Here is a 12,302-nt window from a genome sequence, read left to right on the forward strand (position 1 = left end):
CATTTGAGCACAGTAAACTCATTGTCATGTTCAAGAAACCAGTCAGAGATGAAGATGATTCACGCTTTATGACATGGTGTGTTATCCTGCTGGAAGTAGCCATCAGAAAATGGGTACACTGTGGTCATAAGGGATGGACATGATCAGCAACAATACTCTGTTGGCTGCTGACATGATGTTTTTTTGGTGCTAATGAGCCCAAAGTGTGCCAAGAAAATATCCCCCACACCATCACACCACCACCACCAGCCTGAACTGTTGATACAAGGCAGGATGGATCCATGCCTTCATGTTGTTGATGCCCATTTCTTACCCGACCATCCAGATGTGGCAGCAGAAATGGAGACTCATCAGACCGGGCGGCGTTTCTCCAATCTTCTATTGTCCATTTTTGGTGAGTCTGTGTGAATTGTAGCCTCAGTTTCCTGTTCTCAGCTGGCAGAAGTGGCACCCGGTGTGTTCTTCTGCTGCTGTAGCCCATCTGCCTCAAGATTGGGCGTGTTGTGTGTTCAGAAATGCTCTTCTGCAGATCTCGGTTGTGACAGGTGCTTATTTGAGTTACTGTTGCCTTTCTAAAAATTAGCCATAGCTTTGATACAACTAACAAAAAAATCACTTAAAAGTCTGTTTGAAATCGAAATTTACAATGTTTATTTTGCTAGCGCACATTGTTATTCTGTGGTTAAACATGTAATCCGTGCACAGTAATCTGCTGAATAAAGTTTGTTTTGGTAATATTCAAAGTCTGAGCATCTGCTTCTGCATTAGGATTGGTTCCTTTTCTGATGACATCAGTTTGACGCTTCAGCCACAATAATCTTAGCCACGCCCCTTTTATTAGTTTGTTCAGTGAATGAGGCAAAGCCACACCCCCTACTTAATATTCAGAAGTAAATTAACATACTGAAATAAAAGTTTCAGCAATAGTTCAGACTTTAAACGCAAAAATATGTGAAGGTCTTATTATTATTAATATTATTACTACAATAAGTCATTATGTTTATTCTTATATTGTTGATTTATGTTTGTTTCATATGATGATTATAAAAAAAACTAATGAACAAATCAAAAAAAAAAAATCACATTAACACCACATCTCTGCTCGCGTAAGCCAATAATATTTATTAGGGATTGCACATTGTAACACACAACTCTCGTCTTTCAGTCAAGCAAAATAACTTACAAGCAAAATACTAAAGGAACAAACAAAAAACAGTGTCATTATTATTCTGGGGCACAATATTCAATATTGAATTATTAAGGTGAACATCTGCGGGCTCAAAATGCATTATTATAATCACACAAACGACAGCAGGACTTCGACATACATCGACATTAACCACATAATCAGTGACTAATCATTTTAATACACAAATCACCAAGCAAAACTCACTTCTCGACTCTAGATGTGGGAGAATTATGGGATATTTCCAGATCATCTCTGTGGGTGTTTCGGAGCAGCGACACAAAAAAACATGAATCACACGAAGACGGGGAAATAAACGCAGCCCACTTGATCATTAATATATGTCGTTGCCTGGCAACAGTCGTCAATGAAATGCCACAGCAGACAAACACAAGTGTCATCTTCTGAAATGTGCAGTGGTGGATTACTGGCACTAAATAAAGCTAAAATCCCTCCTAAACATAATTTCAGCTCGCCGCATTCACACTCACACACTTCAAGCGGTTTGAATTGTATTAGGATGGTCCCGAATAAGAGACAGTTCACCCAACAAAGTACTTAACTCATTATTTACACACTCAAGTGGTTGAAACCTGTTTGAGTTTCTTCCATTTCTTTTAGTCAATGGTTACAGTTTTTCAGCATTCTTCAAAATATCTTCTTTTGTGTTCAATAGAAACAACTCAGATGCCTTCTATTGAACACAATAGAAGATAATTTGAAAAACGCTGAAAACCTGTAACCATCGACTTCCATATTGGTGTTTCCTACTGTGGAAGTCAATGGTTACAGGTTTCAAACATTTTTCAAAATATCTTCTTTTCTGTTCAATACAAGAAACTCAGACGTCTTCTATTGAACTTAAGATATTTTGAAGAATGTTGAAAACCAGTAACCATTGACTTCCACAGTAGGAAACACCAATATGGAAGTCGATGGTTACAGGTTTCAAACATTTTTTAAAATATCTTTTGTGTTCAATAGAAGAAACTCGGACGTCTTCTGCTGAACACAAAAGAAGATGTTTTGAAAAGTGCTGAAAACCTGTGACCATTGACCTCCATAGTAGGAAACACAAATATAGAAGTCAATAGTTGGAGGTTTCCAACATTCTTCAAAATATCTTCTTTTGTGTTCAAAGAAGTAACTTGGACGTCTTATTTTACACAATGAAAGAAATTTTGAAGAATGTTGAAAACCTGTAACCATTGACTTCCATAGTAGGAAACACAAATATGGAAGTCGATGGTTACAGGTTTCCAACATTTTTCAAAATATCTACTTTTGTGTTCAATAGAAGAAACTCAGACGTCTTACTGAACACAACAGAAGACATTTTGAAGAATGCTGAAAACCTGTAACCATTGACTTCCATAGTAGGAAACACAAATACTATGGAAGTCGATGGGTACAGATTTCCAGCATTCTTCAAAATATCTTCATTTGTGTTCAATAGAAGAAACTCAGGTTTTGAATAAGTAAATTGATGACAGAATTGTATTTTTATGCTTGAACTGTCTCTTTAAGAGTGTTTTGTAAATGATTGATCATTGGTTTGGCTCATGTTAAAACACTGATTGTGTTTCAGAGGGTGATTTTGTAAAATCCGGCTCTACTTCTTTGCTTTCCCCTGCGCAGCGACAGCCTCCATGGCCTTGCGGACGGTCTCTTCATCTCCCAGGAACTGCATAGGCTTCACTGGCTTCAGGTTCTTGTCCAGCTCGTACAGGATGGGGATCCCCGTGGGCAGATTGAGCTCCATAATCGCCTCCTCCGACATTCCTGGAGGAAACACAGGGGATAATCCACACCGCAACGTTATATAAGACATAATGTATCATCATGCATCATGTAGGGCACAGGGATTTCAGTGTTTGACTTTAAACTAAAAAATAACTTGCTTAATTAATCTAAACATTTAATTCACAGTATAATTAGGAATGTTACACCCTCCCCAAAGTCAGATTTAAGCACTTTACAGGTCCATTTGCAACTTTCAGCATAGTAAATTACATATTTACATGCATAAGGTACATTTTTGACCTGCTCAAAGCATGTATCAATAAAACTAAAGTAGAGGCACAGAAGACGACAGGACCATAACGTAAATAATCCCGCTTTTGAGCATTGTCGAGCGAGTTCTTAAATGCCTATGATTGGATATTGTGCTCACACACTGAACAGAATGAGCTGTGATTGGCTCTAATGGTCATCGCACACTGAAGAATAGCCACTGCTATCACAGCTGATCTAGTCGGAGCATTTTAATTACTTGTGCTCACCTCCCTCACTATAATAAGCTACCGCGATATTGCGCATATGGCAGATTCCCTAATTCAGGGGTGTCAAACTCAATTCCTGGAGGGCCGAAGCCCTGCACACTTTAGTTCCAACCCTAATTAAACACACCTGATCAAACTAATTTAAATATATATATGAAGAGTTTTCCTCTAAAATGAGTATTTTCATCAGGTTTTCATCAGGTATATATTCAGTAATATGACTTTTATGGCAAAAAGTAAATCTTTTTCCTGATTTTTAAAGTGAAATATCTCAGCATAAACAAAGGATGCTGAAATTTCAGGAAATTTCAGGCAGCATTTGGAGGTTTTTGCATCTGAATTCTTCATATATATATATATATATATATATATATATATATATATATATATATATATATATATATATATTTTTTTTTTTTTTTTTTTTTTTTTTTTTTTAAATCACAAAGTTGTCCACACATTTTGGGGAATTACCACTACAAAATCAGTCATTTTTATTGAAAAAAATAAATTAATTAAAAAAAAGTCGTGAAAAACTCGGGGTCTGATTTGGGAAAAATAATGTCAGTATGTAATAACCAGTTACTGAACCAATACTGAATCATTCACACCTGGATCAACGGTGCATCAAAAAATCAATTTATTTTGACACCCCTAGTATATATGCTGAATCTCGCAATATCTCAGATGTGGCAAACAACAGGTCCTAATGTTTCCTCTCACCCTCCAGGTGTTTGACGATTCCTCTCAGGCTGTTCCCGTGGGCTGCGATGAGGACCCTCTTTCCCTCCTTGATCTGCGGGACGATCTCCTCATTCCAGAAGGGCAGTGCTCGAGCGATGGTGTCCTTTAGACTCTCGCAGGAGGGCAGCTGATCCTCTGTCAGGTCCCCGTAACGCCGGTCCTGCACAGACAAAACACAGAATTAAAAGTCCAACATCTTATTGACCCTATTCTTGATGTATGAGACGGCGCAGCCATTAGAATAGTTTGGGCAGGAGACTTTCATTAGCTGCATTTCCACTGTCAGGCCAGTGCGAGACAGGGCTTTTATCGGGCCGGGCCGAGCAGTGAGGCCGAAATCATGTCGCACTTCCACTGTCGGGCTGGTACAGGGGTGGCCAACCTTGTTTCTGGAGAGCCACCTTCCTGCAGATTTCAGTTGCAACCCATATCAAACACACCTGCCTGTAATTACTTGGTGTTCAGGTCGTAATTAATTGGTTCAGGTGTGTTTGATATGGGTAGCAGCTGAAATCTGCAGGAAGGTGGCTCTCCAGGAACAGGGATAATGTAATGTATTTTTTTATTTAATGCCATGTCAGCAACCAAGGCTATTTTCATGGCAGGAATCTTTCCCAGGAACAGGGTTAGCCACCCCTGGGCTAGTAGCTCGCAGCTCGTCACGCAAACCCCGCCCCCAGAACGTCCCACGAATCAAAAGTCACACAACCAGCACACTTCGCTCCTTGGCTCGGTCTCACACACACATACAGGCATCTAAACAGGCACAAACACACCTTTTAAACTTGACAAAAACTCTCGACAACCTTTACTGTCTGCTGTGTCTTTAATGTGGTGTAAAGATTTATTATGCGTTATTGAAACATCAAGGAGGACGCAGCAAATAAAGTCACTATAAATTAAAACTTTATTATAAGCAAAAAGACGCCAGCCTATAAGGCTAGATGTTTTCTTTCCCTTATTTATTTATTTGTTTATGTGTTGGCACATGTACTTGTGTGCGATTGGAAAACAAGTGTTTGCCTCTCCCTTCACTCCACCCAGAAGCACCAGCTGGCCCTCTTTGGCCCAGTCAGGGTTCAACGCTAAGGATATTTTCTACTGGCCTGATTGGGCCACTGGTTCAGATTTTTACTTGCCCTGCCAAAACTTTCACTGGCCCCACTAAAAAGAATTCAATAAAAAATAGCTAATTCTTAGCCACATATTTTAAATGATGTGTCAAAAATATTGCATGTAAATCTAGAATTTAAATATTTAATTTTTTAAAAATATTTAGGTGTAAAATAAAGCTGTATGTGCAGGTATTTTGTTGCAAAACAAAAGGTGGCTGACCTAAAAGTGACAGAAAACTATGCAAAACATCACTTAATTTTTTTCATGGTGTTGTGCCCATGTAAATATCTGATTCCACAACGTTAGAAACCGACGTTTTCTTTTAGCCTCATCATTAGATGTTGCCGTCTCTTCACTTTACTGGTTTTTACCAGGTTATGTAAAGAAATAATGTGCTCACAACATCCAATCAGATAAAAGGAACCAAAAAGCAATAATGGGTTTACGACTTCATAGAAAAGGCAAAACAGTCAAAGACTTAAAAGCACAAATTGTTTCTCAATTCTAAACTATATATATGTACGCAATTGACAAATAGGCAAATTCAAATTTTGTGACATGGCAGCACTGGCCTAATCGGGCCAGTAACAATTCTCTCTACTGTCCCGAACATCCTTCACGCTGGCCCCGGGCCATCGGGCAGTCCTTATTGTTAAGCCCTGCCAATGTATTTGGCGGGCCGAAAAAGGTCGGCCGCTGGCCCCGAGAAAGCCCCGCTTTGGCCTGATCAAGCTCCGGAAGTGACAGTGGAAACGTGACTGGCCTTGGCTCGCTCGTTTTAGACGCGATAGTGGAAATGCGGCTATTTCTACCATTGGAAACTGAATCAGAAGCAAATCGCAAACAGGAGAAGCGCACTTCCACATCGCAGAATAAGGTCAATAAACTGCATCAAAAATACTTCAAGAAGACTTGAGTGTATTCGTGATCCTTCAGAAATCAGTCAATCATGCTGATTTGCTGCTCAGGAATCATGTTTTAGCCCCTCCAAGATTTTGTGACTGCAGAATTGAATGCAATATCCTGTACATCACAAAAGTAAGCTACCAGTAGATGCATTATAATGTTATTGAAAATTCCATCTGTTGAAACTTGCATTGAATCAGTCACTGAATCACTGCACACACACTCATCACCGATACCAAGCTGACCAATCACAAAGCTAGCGCAATGGGACGTGTAGTTACATTGTTTGAGAGTGTCGGCCACGGCGAGGGCTATGCGACTGTGCGAAGGCTGGGCCGTAGTCAGGGTCAGCGCTTCCATAGAGGCGACCTAGGCGGCCACCTAGGGCAGCAGAATAGAGAGGGCGGTGTCCCTGAAACTACCCTCGCCACCCGCGCCCTCATCCGCGTCTGGGGTGACAAAATAGAGAGAGCGGCATCCCCGAAACTATCCTCGCCACCCACGCCCACAATTATATCCGCGTCTAGGGCGGCAGAATAGAGAGGGCGGCGTCCCCTAAACTACCCTCGCCATCCGCGCCTCAGTTATAGCCGCGTCTAGGGCGGCAGAATAGACCCCCCCAAGTTTCACTTTAGGTTTGAGGGCGGCGTGACCGTCCTTTGCCTAGAGCGGCAGTTCAGCTTGCTCTGGCCCTGGCCGTAGAACATATATGTGCTTGACGCAGAAGTGTAAATCAGCCTTAACCCTGAGTCTGTTTTCTGACCTTGCTGATGGCGGTGTAGAAGTTGTGCTCAGGGTCCATGGGTGGAGGAGGAATGTCGTAGGAGCGTCTCCATATCTTGACCTGTGCCTCTCCATGTTTGGCTGCGGTTTCAGCTTTATTAAGACCCGTCAGGCCGCCGTAGTGCCGCTCGTTCAGACGCCAGGTGCGGTGAACCGGCAGCCACATCTGATCAATGCCGTCCAGCACCAGCCACAGAGTCCTGATCGCTCTCTTCAGCACTGATGTGTAGCAGATGTCGAACTCGTAACCCGCATCTGCAGGACAGATCAGACAGCATCTATAGTGTCAGGTTATTTTAACAGATACACATAAGAAAAATTGAATGAGGGAAAATATTTTAAAGAGGACCTACTATGACACTTTTTACAGGATGTAAAATAAGTCTATGGGGTCACTGGAGTGTTTGTGTGAAGTTTCAACTCAAAATACTACACAAATAATGTTTATATCTATTTGAAACTGACCCTTGACTATTAATTGTGCCATTTTAGTGACTGTCGCTTTAAATTCAAATGAGATTGTGCTCTTTTTCTAAAGAGGGCGGAGGTTCAGATGCCTGCCCCAGTGGCAGATTCAAACAGAGCTAATGTTATCTCTGTGAAAACCTGAAAATGTAAATTGAAGTGTGTGAGAACGTGTCAGTCTATGGAGACTAGTGCTTATTTGTGCATCCTAAATCTCCACATTTATAATCCTCTTAGGGTGCTTTCACACCTACACTTTTGTTTCGGAACGTGTCTCGTTTGCCCAGTTAGCGCGGTTCGTTTGGCATTTGTGAACAGGGCAATCACTCTCTGTAATCGCTCCGAGATCGATTGAATGAGGTGGTCTCGGCTCAATTGAAACGAACCCTGGAGCAGTTCGATTGTAGTGAGAAAGTGATCCGATCGCGGTTATATCACAGTGTTTTATGGATATGTAATAGGCATACGGCTATATGAAGAGAGAATTATGAGTAGGGCGGGAAGTTTCGCGAGTCTCTGGATGCCCGCAAACGAGTGATGATCTCCCGGTAATCTCGCGTCTCTCTCCCAGTCCTCAAATAGGCATCGTCGCGCACCCTTCTCACCCCTCCCCACCGTGTCTCTCCTCAGACACGTCGCACGCACGCACCCTGTCAATCACCACCAAACCACCACCTCTCCTGACAGCTGAGCGGGACGCTGCAAAATAAACCCTGACACTCTGACCAATGTAAGGAGAGTTTACTCGCACGTGACTTGTTTTAGCTCTTTTGGTCCGATTAGAAACTTTGCAGTGTGAAAGCGAACCGCTCCAAGAGCAAAGAGCAACAATGTAACAATTGTAATCTCTGTTTTGGAACAACTGAATCGATTCACAGGTGTAAAAGCACCCTTAGTCTCTAACATTAACTTCAGCAGCTCAAAATTCTAATGGCGGGCGGCTGCTTCTCACTCAGGGCAGTTTATGCTAATGAGGGAGAGATCGTCACTATAGTATGGATATTTAAAAATTTAGATCGACTCCAAACTAATAAACAAACACTTAGCACATACCCACGACAACCAATCAAAACATTGGCAATCACAAAGTATTGCTGCAAATATATGTTATCCAAACATAAATAAGGAAGATCAGCACAATGTGGACAGTACTATTTTCATTATGTGGAAGTGCAAATTAAGCGTTTCAGCATCATACTTTATATAAATGACAAATTATTGTTTTTATTAATTATTGTGAATTTTATTCCAGTACGACGGCGTGTTTCCAATTGAAACGCAAACTTGAAAAGGGGCGATGCTTTCTTTTAGTGCTCCTTCTCTCATCTATAACTTGCCACAAACTAATGCTGCGTTCACACCAGATGCATAACGCGTGAATAAATCGCGATGTTCGCACATAAATAGACACGTAAACATTTTGAATTTACTCGTTTCATTCGTGCGTTCACTGTACAATAGACACGAATTTGTGTGATGGGCAGGGCTTCTGTCTGCCCGGTGACTCTAGTTTCATTGCTAAATGGCTAACATGACTTATATTGAGAGAGTAGCTGTGTTTATGTGCTTTAGGAAGGCTGAAAAACAGCGTCAATTAGTTTGACGCCGTGTCCGAGTCCACAAGATCCTTTCAGAGGTGCACCCAGCTTTGTGAGCTCATAAACTCCTCTAGAAACTATAGCTGAATGATAGAGGCTTTCAGCGGTGCTTCAGATTGAGCCGAGCCCAGTTTGATGAGCTGTTGTCTGGTGTCAGCAGGAGGATTTCCTCCAGGACACCAACAACAGGCGCTACGTCATAATCAAGCCCCTACAAGAGCAAGCTTATGATTGGTTAACGTGACGTGAATGTCTGCTGAAGTTCAAATTTTACAACATGACCAATTCAAGCGTTAATCACGAAAAACGCTCAACTTACGCCACTTCATTCACACGAATTGCGTCATTCGCATATTGCGCCACAGGATGTCTATTTGGTATTAAGATGTAAATCACTCACGTGACGCTTCATCCGCGTCTGGTGTGAATGAATCGCAAAGACGTCTAGCACAAGCTCTGTAATTGGTTGGCTGGGTAGTGCTGACAAGTGTGGACGGGACCGAGAGCCGCGCGAGTGGCTGATGGAACATTGTTTACAAGTGTCGAGTCTGAAGAAGAAGCTCCAGATGGAAAGTTTTGTTTTGTGTTTACCTAATGGTTAAAGTTGAGCCAGTTCCTGCCTCAAAATGAGCGAGTTTGAGACACTTGTACATTAAGGAAGTGTTCAGAAAAAACAAAACACCAGCAAAGAAACTCGACACGGAGGAACATAAACACCTCACTGCCAACTAGTGTTTCGGAAGTGTTAATGCAGACCAACAGAGACGGCGCGCAGAAGTATAAATGCATAGCTTCGCGCGTTGCCTGCGCTGTGAGTTACGCCGGTCACTTGACGCAGAAGTATAAACCAGGCTTTAACGGTTATGTGGGCGTGGCTAAGCAAATTCCACCTAAGCCGTCGAACTGACATCAGTAAGTCTACCATTACAAAGTAAAAGCAAATGGTCAGATATTGATTAAAGATGACCAAAGCAGTACTGGATTAACGGAACAATTGTTTGCCTTAAGTCTAACAATGTGCGCTATGAAATAAACATTGTCAGTTTTGATTTCATGCAGACTTTAACATTATAGGCTGACATGAAAATGACCAGACACAATACAATCGTTAAAGAATTGAGAAAGAACATATTGCACAAAGTATGTATCCATAATAACAATACTCCAGTATGATGAGGTGTGTGTGTGTGTGTGTGTAGGCCTGTGATGCAGCACTGCATTATTGTCTGCAGGAGATCAGTCAAACACACAAGGACACCGGATCACCTTTCAGGGCCTGTCCACCTCTCTTGGCCTCCGCCTCTCCGGTGTCGCTGAGATCGGCGTCGAACCATCCGCAGAACCTGTTCTCCTGGTTCCAGACGCTCTCTCCGTGGCGGATCAGCACCAGCTTATAGGCGGCCATAATGGCAGATCTGTAGGCGGACGCTCTCGGGATGTTCGCGGATGAAGGAGACAGCGGCAGATGACAGATGGTGACGCGGTGAACGGAAATATCGCACCGGTGAGTCTGGAGGTCGTCGGTCGGTTGTGAAAGTGGAAAGCGAGAGGAGGAAAGACGCTTCCTGATGCGCGCGACCTATCAGGAGAAAGAGCGCGCGCGTGCACACACGTCACTACGCGACCTTCAGTCTCCGCTTATCAGCATCTTTTTTGATTATTTATGGTTTAAATCCATCTATGAATGATGTATTTCTATACCATACTAGATATATTATTGTAAACTTTTTGAGCTACATTGTAATTTTTACACGCAAAAATACGTTTTAAAAACAATAGATGTATTATTTTATTGAAATAATAAACTTTTTAATAATAAAGCATATAGGAACAATACATGTTTTAAATCTTTTGATTATTTTTTTATTAGTATTTGAGGCGTATTTCTTTCTCATACTTTTTGTTACTTGTTTTAGGCTATTTTAATACAGTGATGTTTCATATTGTATTTCTGGCATACAATATATATATATATATATATATATATATATATATATATATATATATATATATATATATATATATATATCATAATTCCATGGTGTGCATCAAAATAAGCACACTGGTTTGTAATTTAAAGTATTTAACATTTAGGACATTTTTATTAATTAGTTTCAACTGAGAATATAACTATAATTAGTGTGATTAAAATATCATTGTTGACTTTAAGCACTTTCGTTTCATATGATTTAGAAATAATAATATAGTGAAGAAAATTTTGAATCTTCTGGATCCCCCAAAAATGATCATATTCTTGCGTGGGCCCGTCTTAAAATGTTTATCAAGTATAATGTTACATATATTTATGAAACGATTTTATTTTCTTCTGACAAATGCTGTAAATATTTGGTGTAAAATTAGAGCATTTGTGGTTTCTTATAATGTTGCATTGTGTTTTTCTAGTCATTTAATTACTGGGCTGTATGTTTTTTATTATTTAAAGCAGTTCTAAAAGATTTATTTAGCATGTAGATGAAAAACATTATGTAGTAAATAAATTGTTCACAGTTTATGAGTGAGTTATATGAATAATTATATGAATATGAATAATAAATTATATATATAAAAAAATTATAAACTTAAATATTAGGGGTGATACAGTGGCTCAGTGGTTAGCACTGTCGCCTCACAGCAAGTAAGTCGCTGGTTCAATCCAGGCACGTGCACACATAGGGCTCAACCTGTGCAGTGCACATGCCCTTTTTAGTCTTGGATAGAAAGTGCACTTCCAAAATGATCAAAAGTGCCCCCGCGACGGGGCACACCCTCGGTCCCACCCTTCAGTAGGAGCGCGACAACACCGCTCTTGAGTACGTGCGCGACAACACAGCTGATCAGTACGCACGCGATAACACCGCTCTTCAGTACACGCGCAACAACCAACACCCCCCCCACCCCACCCCCCCCCCCCCCTCTTAAAAAAAAATTATCCTGCACATGCCCTTTGGACGGTCTCTGCACAGGCCTGGTTCAATCCTCGGCTCAGTTGGTGTTTCTGTGTGGAGTTTGCATGTTCTCCCTGCGTTCGCGTGGGTTTCCTCTGGGTGCTCCTGTTTCCCCTACAGTCCAAAGACATGCGGTGCCGGTGAATTGGGTAGGCTAAATTGTCCGTAGTGTATGAGTGTGTGAATGTGTGTGTGGATGTTTCCCAGAGATGGGTTGCGGCTGGAAGGGCATCTGCTGCGTAAAAACCTGCTGGATAAGTTGGCGGTTCATTCCGCT

The 12,302-nt window shown here is 41.2% G+C and overlaps 1 protein-coding gene across 1 annotated transcript; it reads right to left on the reverse strand.

The window, feature by feature from the left end:
* Positions 1-1,097: 1,097 nt before the first annotated feature.
* On the reverse strand, positions 1,098-10,613 carry pgam1b (phosphoglycerate mutase 1b). The gene is given in 4 exon segments (NM_201300.2): positions 1,098-2,968; positions 4,192-4,372; positions 6,998-7,272; positions 10,347-10,613. Coding segments are annotated over 4 exon segments (765 nt in total). The 5' UTR covers positions 10,486-10,613; the 3' UTR covers positions 1,098-2,798.
* Between the last annotated feature and the right edge of the window lie 1,689 nt (positions 10,614-12,302).

The sequence above is a fragment of the Danio rerio genome, chromosome 1 (assembly GCF_052040795.2).
Source record: "Danio rerio strain M-AB ecotype USA chromosome 1, GRCz13ab, whole genome shotgun sequence".
Classification (NCBI taxonomy): domain Eukaryota; kingdom Metazoa; phylum Chordata; class Actinopteri; order Cypriniformes; family Danionidae; genus Danio; species Danio rerio.